This window comes from Vanellus vanellus (assembly GCF_965231255.1).
Source record: "Vanellus vanellus genome assembly, chromosome: 6".
In the NCBI taxonomy this organism is placed as follows: domain Eukaryota; kingdom Metazoa; phylum Chordata; class Aves; order Charadriiformes; family Charadriidae; genus Vanellus; species Vanellus vanellus.
The window spans coordinates 43,373,395-43,389,589 of NC_138911.1; the positions used below are offsets into that span (position 1 = coordinate 43,373,395).

Here is a 16,195-nt window from a genome sequence, read left to right on the forward strand (position 1 = left end):
CGGGGTCTCGCGCCGCGCCACGCATGCGCCTGCGCAGACCGCGCGCACGTGCGCCGGCCGCGGCGTGCCAGGGGGAAGCCCCGCCCTCCGGGCGCGGGGGCTGGCGCGTACCTACCTCGTCAGTGCGCATGCGGGAGAGGCGCCATGGCCAGGAGGGGGACTTTACGCATGCGCGGTCCGTCCTTTAATAAGCACCTCTCCCCGCGCATGCGCAGGCTGTTGCCCCACTTCCCCTTAACCTCCCGTGGCTAGTCCCGCCTCCCCTCTGGGTGCCACCGTCCGTGGGGAAGCCCTGCCCTTTCCCCGCCTGCGGCTGCGCCGCCCGCCTTTAAGCTGGCGTGGAGCAATTCCTTCCTGGTGGTGTCGCGGGGCTCCGCCAAGCGCGAGGAGGCTGTTTCCCCCGGGCGACCTTAACGAGGCAGCGGGCGCGCGCACCCCGGAAGCGGAAGCGAGCCGGGGCCTGCGGGGTGAGGGCGAGTGGTGACGTTTCCCTGGTCGGCGGGCAGCGGCGGCTGGTGGTGTCTCGCCGTTGCCGGCGGCGGTTGCGGAGCGCCGGGCGGCCTCGCCTGGACTGGGCTGGGGTCCGCCCGCAGGCCCCGTGCCGCGCTCCCGGTGAGTGGTCGGGCCGCTGCGGCTGACGCGAAGCGGGACCGCGACCGTCGGCGGTTTCTTGGGGGGAGGCGGGGGCCCTCGGCCCTGTTGCGGCGGGGAGGGCGGGCACTGGGCTCTGCCGGTCCCAGGGAACGGGTGGCGGGTCTGCCCTTTGGCAGCCGGGCCGGGCCGGACTGGGGACTTTGGTCTGCCGAACGGCTGCTTGGCCGCTCCCCGCCGGCCCCGAGGGAGCGGATCTCTGGGGCTCCTCGGCGAGCCTCGGTTGTCCGCTGTAGCTTGCCCAGCCCGGTGTCTGGCCCGTGGCTGTGGGCAGTGGGGGGAAAGGCAAGGGCCGGGCACGTACCTAAGGCTGTACCCTTCACCGTTTTGTTCCTTTTCATCAAAAACGAGGATGTCAGGCGCTAAGCAGGATAGCCGGTCCCTGCTGCGGCTCAGAGGGGCTTCCTGTCCCTCTGTCAGGTAATTTTAGAAGGTGAAAACTCGTAAGTTGGGGTTGAGTGTTGCTGCAGTAGCTGAAGCTATTTCCACCTGTGAATCAGCCTTTTTTTTTTTTTTTTTTTTCTGTTACAGTATTAAAATTCTGCGGATCTTAGCCCATATATGTACATATTTAGTATAACTCTGTTGTACAGACTTTAAGTATCGCTTTTGTTTGTTATCTTTTAAGCAGCTGTTATACTATAAAACAGCTGTTTAAACAACTGTTATCTGTTAAAGCTGTTATCTTTTAAAATTCCGTGGATTAAGGAGTATTGCTAGTTTAGATAGACATATTTTGGTTAGAAGTTTATACTAGGTGGATAGGCAGTCTATCTTCAGAGTTGTTTCACTGCTGTTTTGCTGTGGCTTAATAAAAACCCCACAACTTTTACCTGCCTGTTTACTCCTGAAATGCCTGCTTTTCAGCAGCAGGTGAAGAGGACTTGGGACTCTGTGCAGTAGAACGATGACCTGGGAGCTCAGTGCGGAGGTGCCCAGGCTGTTGCTGCTGCTGAAGGCAGCTCAGACTGTGTAGAGCTCATGGCCTTGCTCAGCGGGAGGCCTGCTCAATACAGCCTGGCTTGTTTACTGTGGGGCCCTGCCAGATTTAAACCTTGCTCAGTGCATTTGTGGAGTGCTGCATCAAAGCTAAAAAGCTCTTCTAGCACTACAGATGCTCTGAACGCGGCACATACGCATTCTGCAGTGCAGTCACTGCAAATGCCCTTCTGGCTACCTGCCAACCCAAGTTGGCTACCTGCAAAGATAGCTTATATGTCTTTTTGTCTGTAGTGTGGCTCACAACCTGGATGGACAGTACGTAAACAGTTATATTAATTATTGTACTCAGCATCCCTTCATAATTCTGGTGGCTTATAAATCCTTAATGTGCTAGAGAAAGCAGTTGATATTAAAATGCTTAAATTCACCCCCTTAGCATAGTATTTGCATTATTCTTATTTTAAGGCTGTTGGAAGAAGCTTTTGGAGTTCTGCAATGGAAATGTTTGTTTATTAGGATGTAATTAACTTTTTGTGCTTGGATATCTGTAGAACTCTAGAAACTAATTTTGAATATTGAGTGTTTATCTGGCTGTTGTATGTTGGTCATCCTATCAAATTTCTTAGCTCTTATATCCAAGTATTCCAGTTAAGTTTTGTCCGTGGCTGCAGTTTTAGCAGCTCAAAGCTTACTGAGATGCAGTGCTGTTTTTAAAGTTGGTGGGTTTTTTTTGCATTATTGTGATTTTCATAGGAAATAAGCTTCAAAAGCACTTTGAACATTTGTTTTGCTGATACCCTTTGATGGATCATATTGATAATAATGCTTTTTCAGAATTATTCTGCAAGAACGTGACCTGTGTGCCTTGTAAGGAAAACTTTGAGTTTTTCCCAAGTCAGGTATCGTGTAGAAGTCCTCTTCTAGCAAAGTAAGAAAATGGACATCCGTATCTGTTAGTGTACTGATCTGCAGATATTTTACAGGCAGAGTTCCTTAGGAAGCATAGACTAATTTTATGAAATACTGAGATGGCATGGTAATGTATATCACTTTGGGATTGCCTGTGCATACAATATACACGAAGTCTAAAATGTGTAAATATATTTATTTTTGTCATTAGCTACACCTGAGGCCTGTACCTAGACTGAATTTATTTATCATACATCTTCTGAAACTTCGGGAGACTTTGTTCTGCGTTGTGGCCTCAGCATTGGAGGGGCTGGACTTGCAGTTGGTTTTTGATTTTTGGTTTTGTTTTTTTTTTTTTTGAATTTGCCAACTTTGTGACAATATTAACTCTCAATTAGGCAAAGCAGTCAGGAGAATGGCTTATGTGAGTTAGTTGTTTTATCTACTTTGGAAAATATCATTGTAAGCCTTGCTTTTTGGGACCTGTGCGGCTAGGAAATATCAGTGTGTATATGATGAGCTTACCTAGGTTTGACCCATCTCTCAAATAAAATAAGAATGTAGCTAATGGTGTATTCTTCCTTTTGCTAAATGGACTGGCCTTTCTTGTCTGTTTTCTTCTCTACTCATTTGAGGGAGGAAGTCCTGAAAACCTTGAAAACTCTCAGCTACTTTGATTACCAAGGCTCTCATTATTGGGAAATTTGCTTTCAGTTCTGAAAGGAGGAACTCGAATGTGAGATTCTGACTTCAGTTACCAGCAAGGGCATAGTTTGGTACAAGAAAACAGTGAAATTGGAAGATAAACCGGAAGTATCCAAAATGTTCCACTTCAGCAGTAACTATGGTGTTGCAGATTTTTTGCTCTTTAGACAAATTTTGGTTTGCCTTTTTTCAGAGTTTTAGATGGCTCTTTCTGCCATGTGTTCTTCTGAATATCTTGGTATCTTGTATAGGAGGTAGAGTGGTTTAGCATGTTGACTAGACTATGCATACTCTTCAGAAATTAACTTTTCATGGTTTCCTAACTATAAGTTGTGGTATGCTATAGGGTTATATGTAAGATTTGTGTCTGTAGTCCAATAAAGCTATTCAAAAACACAATCTGAATTTTGTTTATTAAAATGCAAGTATGTTTGTAGGGTTACTGAAATGGGAAATTCTGATTTACTGTAAGGTAGGTAAAAGAACCAATAAATAATGTTCAATTTTGCTAGCAAAAGATTTTGCTTCTGATCCTATTGTCTTGCAGGATGCATAGCTTCTAGGCTATTCTGCTTGATTTTATTCTGTCATGTAGCATATTGGTGATAGGAAGATAAAAATCAGTTAGCACTCTTTCTGGAAGTCTGTCTGGACTGTTTCTTCATGGTGAATTCAATGCACAAATATTCCAGACAGTGAAATGCTTCCTAATAGCAGTGTGGTAGCTGTATTTTTAAGTAGGCCATCAGGATAGCCTAAAATTAACTTCAGGCCAATATTTCCTAAAAATAACTCTAAAAAAGTAAAACTTGTGCACTTTCTGGAATGCAAAGCTAGTTTCTTTACCCAAAAGGTACTGGAATAATTAATTTGTGAAGGCATAGCTTCAACTAGTTTTAACTTTTAATTGTTTTCCAGATTCTTCTGAGTTGTACTTGAAGCCGCCAAAATGGTTCTAGCAGATCTTGGAAGAAAAATAACTTCAGCATTACGCTCACTGAGTAATGCTACAATTATCAATGAAGAGGTATGTAGTATGCATATGTGACAGCACTAACATTTAGAAAGCAAAGTTCTGAGAAAAGTTATCAAAGGCTGATGAGAAGCTTGAATTAAGTTGATGTTATCCCAAGGCTCTTTTCTTCCTTCAAGTAAAATTTCTAGCTAGAGGTTTTAACCCCCTGATAGTACAGCCAAAACTTAAAACCAGATTTAGACATGTAAAATCAGCTCAGGCATAGCGGGTCTCATGGTCAAAGGGTCCTGGAGCCTGGTGGCTGTACTTAGGGACATTAGCATTCTCAGGAGGTGATGCTGAAGGAGGCAATATGTGTGTAAGTTTGGGTGGAAGGTAGGCTGTGAGACCACATAGAGTGTTCTGATTTGTGTGTGCACAGCTAGACCATGGAGAAGTGTACTAGACTGCTAGAAGCTGAAGTGTGGAAGAACAAATAGCTTTCAACATAAACTTTGTCTGAAATGTGAGAATTATGTTCTGTTTCCTGCCTTTATATTCAAGCCAATACAGTGTGTGGTTCTGGAAGCTGTTTGACTTGGTATAGTCTGTTTTTTTTAATTAACAGTTTGAAACTATAAATAAGTGTTTGCTGTTATGGACTGAAAAGCAACATGAAAAACTAACTGATGTGATGGTTTAGAAGCACCTCTGAGCAAATAAATCGCTAGAAACCCTTTTCAGGTAGGCAGACAGGTGGCTTAAAGTAACTAAAAAGTAGGCTTATTGTGGGTTGTGCATAGAGGAAAGGTGTTAACAAATCTCCAGTGGGGAGACAACAAATCCTTAAGCAAATCAAATATAGCCCCATTAATTTTTTTTCAGCAGTAAAAACTTCTCCTGCAAGAGCTCAAGCTGTGAAAATGAGGCTGTTTATGCAGGTGTTACTTTAAAAAAATCTTTTTGTTCAAGACTTCTCATTTTGAAAATTCTTAGAACTACTAAACTGGGTTCATAACTGAGGCACCTGTTTGCCTAAAAGGCATACCGCAGAGCATCAGTCCAGTTTCTGCTGAGAATGCAGAAAGCAATGTGTCCATCTTGTGTTTAAAATATACTTTTATTTAGAGATTATGTGGCATTAAGAGATTCTTTTGTGCCGTTCTGTTACAGCTGTCTCTAAGGAGTACCCATAAGAAGTTTAGGAAGCCTTGCTACCATATGAGCTGCTGTTGTCCTTAATGCAATAGGAAATGTTCTGTGTTACTTTGTTACAGTGTGCATATTACAAATTCAGGATCCTTCTTTTCCAGTGTCACCTTTTCAAATTTAAATTGCATTTACGTAGGAACAAATACATAGACTTTTTTTTTTGTGGCAGTCAGTATAAAGGTAGGACTGCATATGTTTAAGTTCTAAAAGCCTTGGTTATATCATAAATACTTTCACATTCTTATTTTGAACTAATACTGGCCTACTGTGTATTGTAAAACCATTTTTCTTTTATACTCTAAAGGTTTTAAATGCTATGTTAAAAGAAGTATGTACAGCATTACTGGAAGCTGATGTTAATATTAAACTTGTGAAGCAACTCAGAGAAAATGTCAAGTAAGTGAAATAATCAAAAAGCATTTAACTTCTAATGTTTGTAAAAGTCATAATTTGAGGTTGCAGAACAACTAAGTTCTAACTTTATATGATTTTCTTAGACACACCCAGTTACCTTTAACAGGAAAATACAGTTTGAACTAAATGTCTAGCCAGTTCCATCAAAAGAATCTTTGACAAGTTCAGCTGGTTATTGCTAGTAGAGTCTTGTTTCAAAAAAAAAGTTGCTGTCATCAGTTGAGTGGCATAATAAACAAGTTCTTTGTTACTTCCTAGACAGCTCATCTTCACATGGTCTGTGCTGGATATAAATAGATCTGTGTATATGACCAGTACTGTTATGTTGGCTATTTTCAGATGTGTAATTCAAGTAGATGCAAGTCTGAAAGATGCAAGTATTTTAGAAACCTGTTTTTGTCCTGCATACAGCAGTAACGTGCCCAATGCATGTCTCTCCTTAAATATGTCCTATCTGAAAACTCAAGGCAAATCAGAGTGCTGTTCCAGTTGCAAAGACTTCATTTATTACTAGATTAAAGTGATGCTTTAAGTTAGGCTAGTGTTTCATGTTTTTTTCTGAACTCAGGTCTGCAATTGATCTTGAAGAAATGGCATCTGGCCTTAACAAAAGAAAAATGATCCAGCATGCTGTCTTTAAGGAGCTTGTTAAGGTAGGACTCCTAATTTCTCTATTACATCACTTTTTTTGTATGGCCTGGGCTGTGGAAGCATTACAGCAGCAAGCCAAGCTTTAGGGTTATTGTGTGGTACCTGCAGTTATGTTTTCTTTTGTAAGGCTTCTTACTATTGCCAACAGTAGTAGTAGTCTGATTGAAATGACTTCCTGGGTATCTCTCAGGCTAACTTCAACTTAAGCTTCAAGTTCAGCTATTCTTACTCTTCAATTGAAGTTTAAAGACAAAATAAGGGTACTATTAGCTTCTGGGCTGTCTTTGGTTGGCCCAGAAACGCGCCTTTCCTACCTTAATGAAGATTTGTTCAAACTACTTGTTACTTAACACGTTTTCAAAGCCTTACATCTCGGCAGTTCATGGCAACGTTTCTCTTTAATCTACCTACTTGGTCAAATCAGCACCTGGGTGTCAGGAGGCTGTTCTTTTTCCACTTAATGGTATAGTCTTTTGTTCTTCTGCCCACCCATATGATGGCTCTCTGGAATGCGTTGTACCTTCTCATTCGAGAAGTGAGGCAGGAACCCTAAATAGTCCTCTGTACTGTAGGATTCTCACCAGAAGAGGTCTATCTTGAGCAGTGATGGTGGGGTGGAGGCCATGCTTCTGTGTTGAGTGTTATACTTGTGCCATATATATAGGGCACCCTGGCTTTGGTGTTTGGCATTAGAAAGAAATTAACAGTTTCTGTTGCAGAATTAGGCATAACACTCTGTACTATAGATACCTTGCATAGGCTGTTGCTGTTCACTGTAAATCAGCAAGCATCTAAGACAGATTAAGACTAGAATATGCAAGAATTGATTTGTTCCACTGAATATAGAACCAGGCATGTAGCATGACTGTGACACTGACTGTTCTGTGCTCCTTAAATAGATGTTGCAGAACTGAATTTTACTTTGTTCTTTAGCTTGTAGATCCTGGAGTCAAAGCATGGACACCTACCAAAGGAAAACAGAATATTATAATGTTTGTTGGTTTGCAAGGAAGTGGTAAAACAACGACCTGTTCAAAGGTAACTTGCACTGAATCTGTGTGGTTTGGTTTTTTTTCTTGGCGGGGGAGTAGTCATTGGATTCCTTTGGTAGGATTTGTTTGTGATCTGTGCCCTTTCTATTAGTAGGAAAGTACTAACTGATTACAACACAGACTTTTGCAGAGGGGGTTTCTGAGAGGAACGTCCAAAGTAATATTCTTTTGTGGCAATTTATAGCTTACAGGATTTCCTTCAAGATTTTTTTTTTTTTAAACTAAATTGTTGATGAAACAGTACTGCATATGGATAACAAAGCTTCTTTCTACTCCTCACTTTTTTGGGGTTTAAGACTACTAGTCTGTGAGTGGAACCTATGTCACTCTGTTACCAGTTTAGGGGAACTGGTGGAAGTTGGCCTCTGTGTTAGATATCTCAGTTAAGTATTAGTGGGTGGTGTGAAACCTCTTCCAGCCCCAAATTTGTTCAGGGAATTTGGATTTGTATTTTTAAGGCTAAAAAAGAGTGCTTTGAATCAATGCTTAACCTATTTATGGTGATTGTTGGGAGGAAAAATTATCCCATGGAAAAAGACCGCATCTTTTTTGCTTTTTTCAGTCATTTGCTTTTGAGATTCACACATAGGCTATCACTGCTCTGATTTCATAAGACTTTCCTAGTGCTTCTGTAGGCAAACTATATTTTGGAATTTTGGTTTTAGTCAATCAAATGTTCTGTGAATGTACATTGTACCAGTGAAGCTGTTACAAGAAATTAAGGATTCCATCGATCACTTTAAAACATGTCCTTGCAATGGAAATATCTTTGTTCTTCTGGAAGTACAGAAACAAATGGCTGTGCAAGTTGTAGCCACTACAGTACTTCAATATTAAGTACTTACTGCTTTGGGTAGTTTCTAAAAGCTAGTCCAATCTCCAAGCAGAATGCAGGAGTTAGTAAAATGGAACTGGAATTGTGTCCGTTCCTAGCTCAGGAAACTGAAATCACAAGCAACTGAAATGTCAAGCAGCTGTTTTCATCTCATCAGTAATAATTATTTGAATAACATACTTTTCTAAGTAACAGAGGTGCTAACATTTGATACCTGTAAAGTGTTACTAAGTGGTCTCAGTTATAGGAGGGCTTGCTTGACTGTGTCTTCTGTATGTACTTCAGTGACTTGTTACAGTGTCATGCTTTCTAGTGGGATTTTGGTGTAACTACTTGTTTTGGATTTCTTTTCACAGTTAGCATACTTCTATCAGAGGAAAGGTTGGAAGACGTGTTTAATATGTGCAGACACATACAGAGCAGGTAATACAGTTTTTAACAATGTGGTTCTTCATCTCTAATACTTACAGATTTTTTTAAACTAGTCCCTTGACTGTACCTGTCTTACAGGTGCTTTTGACCAGTTAAAACAGAACGCCACAAAAGCAAGAATTCCCTTTTATGGGAGGTAAGCATCTTTCAGAATCAGTTTGGAGAACAATTCAACTCCCGTATTGTTCCTTATTGAACGTCTCATGCTAAGCCTCATTCAGTGTTGCCTAATTACTTAGATTTTGTTATAATATTTGCTCTGATCAGATGAAAATTCCACCTAGTTCCATATACTGTCTGCCAGTAGTAGCAGGTAGAAGGATAAAGTAAGAAGAGATTAGGCATCCAGGGATAATTACCTAGAATGTTCTCTTGGTGTATAGCTATTAATAGGCCTTTACCAGACACATTCAGATTTTCAGGAAGTATCTTTGCAGATCAAAGGATACAGATATCACTGCTGGATAGGTCCAGCAGTGGACTTAAATAGCTTTTATAAAGCAATAAATAATTTCCCCAAGCTTCACTGGAGGTGCACTGTCTAGGTACTCAGTTAAATCTTGTTTCAGAGAAGGGTTAGTAGAACTTAGTGCAGTCTTCAGCAGGTGAGACACACAGTCCTTTTGTGCTTCAGTTCACTGAATAGTAAGAGCAAATGGCTTAGGAAGGCATATTTTTAATCAACTTTTGCTTGACATAAGAGGAAGTCCCTCTTGAAATCCAGATAGGTTTACAGTCAAGCGATGAAAGTTTGAACTAGTTTCTTTGGGAACAAAGAATTGCATATATATAGATGTTTCTCTTTGTGATCAGTTATACAGAAATGGATCCTGTAATTATTGCCTCAGAAGGTGTTGAGAAATTTAAGAATGAAAACTTTGAAATAATAATTGTTGATACAAGTGGACGTCACAAACAGGAAGACTCTTTGTTTGAAGAGATGTTGCAAGTTGCTAATGCCATAGTGAGTAGTTTCAAGAAATACAACAACTTCTGTTACAGTAATTTCACTGCAATTCGTTTGTGTTTATCTCCTATTGTTCTACCTGGATTTTGCTCCTCTGGAATGCATCAGTGCTTTAACTCCTAGATTATATTGGAAATTACAAACAGATATGAATAAAAAAGGGCTGGGTGATCAGAGAGTTCTGTGTCAGTTTGAATTCTTGTATCTGTAATTCAAGGATGCTTGCACATAACTAGACTACCGTTCCTACTTTAACTCTTCCTTTTTAGGATCTTTGCATTGAGAAACTAGATATAAGAACCAGTCTGATCTAGTTCCCTGTAGCTATCTGTATTAAATTTTCTGTGATAGTCACAAATTATTGCCCTGAAACAGAGTAGAAGATTGGATAACTTTTCAACAGTTTTGATACGTAAATGAAGCTAGTGTTTCTTGTATGGGTTTAAAGAGTCTGGCTATTTGATTCTGTGGTCTTGCATGGCAATATGACACTTCCCACACAACTGCTAATGGCTAACTTGTTCTCAGAGGAATGGATGTCTTAAAGCTCCTAATGTAAAACCAAATGGAAGATGTTGGCCATTAATTGCTTGTAGATACTAATTAGCTTGTTGGCTCAGATGCTGATGAAAATCACTCAAAACATAATAACTGTAAACATATTACATTCTAATATTTGCTGTTGTAGATAAGTTGTTCCCATAGTAATACAGCGTCAAAGTTTTCAAATGATCCTTGGGCAATACTGTTCATAGAACAGTTGCCCTTTAGTTTTAAACTTCAGAGCCCTTACATACTGTTATTGCAGTAACATCTGCTTCAGAACATAATGCACACACACTGTTTAAGAAAGCAGGAAATGATTATTTTGTGTATCTCTCATTTCTCCTAGCAACCAGATAACATTGTTTATGTGATGGATGCTTCCATTGGCCAAGCTTGTGAAGCTCAAGCTAAAGCTTTCAAAGATAAAGTAGATGTAGCTTCTGTTATTGTTACTAAGCTCGATGGACATGCAAAAGGAGGTGGAGCCCTTAGTGCGTAAGTATTGTGATACAATAGTGTTCAACATCTAGCTGTGCATGGACAACTGTAAAATGTGTTAGTGTCTCACAGAAACCTGTCCTGTGAAAGTGTCACTGTCACACTGCAGAGAATCTGAGATTTAAATCAGTAACAGGTATGTTCTTACCCTACTTCTGGTGGATAGGGTCACCCATTGATATTTAAAGTCAGTCAGAATCAGATACTACGATGTACTTACAATACAGTATATAATACAGTGTATATTGTCACGTGTCAGGCTTCTGTCTTCTGAAAACAGCATCAAGTAATTATTTATGGTAAAAACTGATATGCAAGATACAAAAAATATAAATTTGGACTTAATAGACACAGCTTACCTGAAAAGTGTTGCTTCTCTTCTAATACCTAAGACTTTTTTCCAAAAGAGAAAAACACTAGCTAGTCATATCTAATGGCTTTATAACTGCAATGCAAATCAAACTTCTGGATTGTCAGTGTCCAGCAACTTGGTAAAAAATTAGTCTGCAGTCATACTTTCCTGAATTCCATTCTTGTTGGACTTCCCATGCACTGTATCTTGACAGACTCTATTGACTAGAAAATGTTACATTTTATCTTCAGCCTTGTATAACAGCATGTCAGACTAATCTCCAGCTGTGTTTCAATGACATAGCTCATATGGATCTGAGATGATTTGTCAAAACAGTCAAAGTTAACTGACACCAACTTACTAAATCACTGTCTGACTTTGATCTTTGATGTTAGAGTTCTTAAACTGCTGTATGTATTGATGTTATTTATAGCATAGTGATGGAGAACTAAACTGAAGAGCAAAATGAAAACGCCAAAAGCTTGTTCCAGTTGTTATGTGCTTGTATGCTTTAAGTCTGCTGGGTTTGTTCTGTATGTTCTATATGTTCCAGTTTCTGTAGACTGGAAGCTGAATACATCTAAAAGCTAGTGATTGATTGCCCAATTGGTTGGTGAAAAGGCTCTGATTTTTCTTATGTCTAGGATTTTTTTCCTGTGTTGAAAATGAGATGGCTGTCTGTTGTAGGAGACTTTTTTTTTTTTAACGCTGAGTGTGTTTGCATGAATAGTTTGAGGAATAAGAAAGATGCTTCGGAGAGGATGCACTGCGTTGATCATGTCTAGCTGATTCTGTTAACAGGTAGTACAAAAGATGGGTGGGTTTTGAGAGGCCATTTCATAAAATATATTTTATTGCAGAGTTGCTGCCACAAAGAGTCCTATTATTTTTATTGGAACTGGCGAACACATAGATGACTTTGAACCCTTTAAAACACAGCCTTTCATCAGCAAACTTCTTGGTATGTACTATGTACAACTATACTTAAGAGACACTTTGAATTGGATAATAGAAAGTCAAAGGGTAATTTTTTTTGCTAACTTCAGAGCTGGCTTTTTTTTTTTTCCAGGTATGGGTGATATTGAAGGATTGATAGATAAAGTAAACGAGTTAAAATTGGATGATAATGAAGCACTCATAGAAAAGCTCAAACATGGTAAGTTATTCCCAAGGCCTGAATAATGGGTGTATTACCATGGCCTAATCATGGCAGGTTCTCTGAGATGTAGACTACTGAGTTAATGTGTTGTAGACACACTTGTGTAGACACAAGTAACTTGTTTCATGTGCATCATGAAGAGTGGTTATTCTTTCTCTAATACATGTGGCAAGCAAGTAAATTGAGTTATGTTTTTTGAATAAGTCTGTTGGATGATAACTGTCTATAACTGCAGAATAACTAGCTTAACTCTTAAGTGTGTACCATCTGAAACGGTCTAGCCATGTTAATAGTGAAGAGGTTTATCTACCTATCTATGCAGTATAGTATTTACCTTGTAAATATAAAGAATACTTGAGAAAGGACAGTAAAACCAAAATGCTAATGTGACTTTTTGCTAATCTTTGTTTGTTGTACTTCAGGTCAATTTACATTAAGAGATATGTATGAACAATTCCAAAACATCATGAAAATGGGACCGTTCAGTCAGATCTTAGTAAGTTATTCCAAAAAAACCATTTTAATTTATATTTGATAAAATTCTGCTGTAAACTTAAAACTTTTAATTGAAACTGGTGTTGGACTCTGTGCTTTATGTTTATCAAAAAAGTTAAATGATTTGGCTACTGCGATACATAACTACTAAACTAAAACTTGCTGTCCATACTTCTGGCTGCTTAGAATAGGCAAAGCTGACTTTAATTGACACAGCATTTGTTTTCAATTTTAAAAACAAGGGTATGATCCCTGGTTTTGGAACTGACTTCATGAGTAAAGGCAATGAACAGGAATCGATGGCAAGGCTAAAGAAACTGATGACAATAATGGACAGTATGAATGACCAAGGTAAAACAAACTTCACTTGCTATTTTTTATCTCAATTGTTGAACAAGCTTATTTATAGAGATCTTTTTGGAAATGACTTGAACATAAGGCAGCATCTACAGTGACAGAAAACTATGAGGAGCATTTATCACTCTTAGAAATGGCAAAGAGTACATATGTGTCTCTAAAAATTTAGACTTATCCAGAAAGTTTGAGATGTACCTTGACAATTGCCTGTTGCTGTTCTATCCTATGTAGTATAGGTGGGATTTTGAAGCATTCCATTGGAAATCAATGTATTTTTATTTTTCATACTGTAAGTGCGCTTCTTAAATTATTAACACTATACTTGCAAATTAAAAAGCTACATTTATCCTTAATCTGTCATTGCTGTCTCCTACCCACCCTCAAATTTACTTGCTGACATAGCCTGGTCTCTGGAATTCAAGGTGTGTTGTTTCTAATCCACTCATAACTCTTGCAGGAAAAACATGCTTTTACCCTTGTGCTAAACCCATTAGTATGGCTTAAGACCAAGTATGTTGAGAGCATAATTTATTCAGGCGACTTTCTGTTGTGGTGATTAACATATGAACATAACAGCTTTTTAGTACTATTCCCTAGAATATTATATTTCAATTATTTATGTAAAATTCTGCATTGTCACTTCTAAAAGTGGTGTGTTGTTCTCTGGCTCAAAATTAAATTCTCAACAATCCTGAGAATAAGTTTGCTACCAGCTGTAACAGATTTGAATGTCAGTAACTGAATGGATTTTTCTTTCCCATTGTTTATTGCAGAACTTGACAGTACAGATGGTGCCAAAGTTTTCAGTAAGCAGCCAGGAAGAATCCAAAGAGTAGCAAGAGGTTCAGGTGTTTCTACCAGAGATGTTCAGGAGCTTTTGACCCAATACACTAAGTTTGCACAGATGGTGAAAAAGATGGGAGGCATCAAAGGGCTTTTCAAAGGTAAGAAAAAAGAAAAACACTTATTAACTCAGTGGGGAGGTCACTTGATGTGTGAACACAGAGGAAATATGAAAATGTCGATTAGGTGTTGGGAGAGGAGAAAGTGAGTTGTAGCTTGCTCCTTTTCATGGTGTTTGAAAGCTCTTTCATGTGACTGGTAAGAGCGTAAACTTCATTACTACTACAGTACTGACACTTCAGTGTGTTATGTGGGGTGCAGGGACTGTTGATTCTTAAAATACTCTTAAGTGCCTGATGTAATAACTTCTGATCATAGACTTGAATGGATTTGAATCTAGAATTAGGAGGTAAAATTCCAATTTATTTTTTTAGCCCCATATATTAATCCACTTATGTTTGCTTCTTTTTTTTTTTAAGGTGGCGATATGTCAAAGAATGTAAACCCATCTCAGTTGGCTAAACTGAACCAACAGATGGCAAAGATGATGGATCCAAGAGTTCTTCATCATATGGGTATGTGTTGGCTTTATACAACTTCAAGAGAGGACTAGCAATTAATGGTGGAGCATTTGAAATATAGAAGTGGGAAAGGTGATGTGAGAATGTGTGTGTATATATATCAGTATTAAGTATTTCTAGGTTTCCTAATAAGAATCAGAAAGTTTAGTCCATATGTTATAGATGCTTTGCACTGACCAGTGCTTAATCTAGTCTCTTAATTTGGATTCAGCTCTCAAAATGAGCAATTGGAGTGGTGTCTGATGAAATAGCAAAGTGATAACTTGAAGCACAACTGGTAAAGCAAATCTGTTCCTAAACTTTCCATCCTTCTCCTAGCTTTGCCTGAAATAAAGCTGCTGTTGTCAAATTTAATTAAAGACAGACTCCCATACTGGGTACCTTACTAATTGGTAATGGTCATTCCTTCAAGGTTTTTCTTTTGTCTAGATTTTGGTGCACAGGGCATCTTAAAACCTACTTTAAGCCTGGTGTTTTGCAGACCTTCCTGTACTTATTCACTATTGTCCATTTTCAATAGCCATTTAAACCTGGCTTGAGAGTCCTGGGCTTTTGCATTTGTATATTATTGAAACAGTGTGTGTGTGCTTTAATGAGGCCTCAGAAGCAAGATAGCTGTGCTTCAGAGTTAATTAACACATCTGTGTTCTCACATATTTTCTGCAGGTGGCATGGCAGGATTGCAGTCAATGATGAGACAATTTCAACAAGGTGCTGCTGGGAATATGAAAGGCATGATGGGATTCAATAATATGTAAAGAAGCCTTAATAAAAATGGACTTGGTTGACTCTTCATTGCAACTTCAGTAAAAGAATTTGCTTTCTTCCTTTTTACAGTGATGGAGGGAGTGGTCTTTTGAAATATTATTCAGGCTTCTCAGTTTCTACATCTAATTTCTGAAAAGTATTTTTGCTTAAATTAGTTCCTCTCCACTAATACCTGATGGCACAAAGAGTAATTCAATTTAATAAAACAAAATCGTGATGTAAAATTTTAATATTTAGAGACACTTTTTAATTGTTTACATCAAATGGCAGCCATTATATTTGTAAACAACCCTGATCTTTTGGTTATAGGAACATAAAACGTCACAAATATCCTGTAAAATAAAATATAAGTGGTTATAAACAAGGGAATGGCCTGTTTCTTCAGTTCTTTCATAACTGTCCTTTTATCACCACGTAATGAGATTATTTCTTCTTTAGTTTGACTTGTTTCTAATGACTGTTGTAACTCATGTTTGGCATAGATACTCTAAGAATAATTCAGTATCTGAAATGTGCTGTTGCTGGTCGAGTGTTCTCCTCGGAGCATTTTTGGAACGTGGATGTGCTGTGCTCAGGTCTGTGCAAAACTTTGGTCTCCAGAATTTTATTGTTTCCCTATACATAAAGAATTAAGTGACTAAAACCGTACAGGTATGCAGATATCAAGCTGCCTCATGTACTGAAGATACTTCACACCAGGCTGCCAATTAAGTAGTGGTTTTTTAATGGAGATAATTTCTAATACATCCTAGAATGAATTCTGTGCTGGTACTGAACTTGAAACAGGCAGGTAGCTGTATCTGACCAAGCATGTTATCCCAAGTCAGCTACCATCTGATCTTAATTTCCTATAGCATTTCTTCTTTTAATA

The 16,195-nt window shown here is 39.0% G+C and overlaps 1 protein-coding gene across 1 annotated transcript; it reads left to right on the forward strand.

Annotated features, from left to right (window-relative positions):
- Window positions 1-321: 321 nt before the first annotated feature.
- SRP54 (signal recognition particle 54) lies at window positions 322-15,693 on the forward strand. The gene is made up of 16 exons (XM_082484900.1): window positions 322-612; window positions 4,126-4,234; window positions 5,679-5,770; window positions 6,357-6,441; window positions 7,373-7,477; window positions 8,683-8,749; window positions 8,837-8,894; window positions 9,572-9,722; window positions 10,618-10,766; window positions 11,982-12,082; window positions 12,191-12,277; window positions 12,703-12,776; window positions 13,018-13,126; window positions 13,906-14,076; window positions 14,455-14,550; window positions 15,223-15,693. The coding sequence occupies exons 2-16, from the start codon at window positions 4,157-4,159 to the stop codon at window positions 15,312-15,314; spliced, it is 1,515 nt and encodes a 504-aa protein (XP_082341026.1). The 5' UTR covers window positions 322-612; window positions 4,126-4,156; the 3' UTR covers window positions 15,315-15,693.
- The last annotated feature ends 502 nt before the right edge of the window (window positions 15,694-16,195 follow it).

What these genes read in the sequence shown, in the direction of transcription:
- SRP54 (XM_082484900.1), top strand. Translation starts at nt 4,157, where the DNA reads ATGGTTCTAGCAGATCTTGGAAGAAAAATAACTTCAGCATTACGCTCA. An exon ending in AAACAACGACCTGTTCAAAG is followed by an intron (nt 7,478 to 8,682) that starts GTAACTTGCACT and finishes TTCTTTTCACAG; the next exon opens with TTAGCATACTTCTATCAGAG. An exon ending in TGCAGACACATACAGAGCAG is followed by an intron (nt 8,750 to 8,836) that starts GTAATACAGTTT and finishes CCTGTCTTACAG; the next exon opens with GTGCTTTTGACCAGTTAAAA.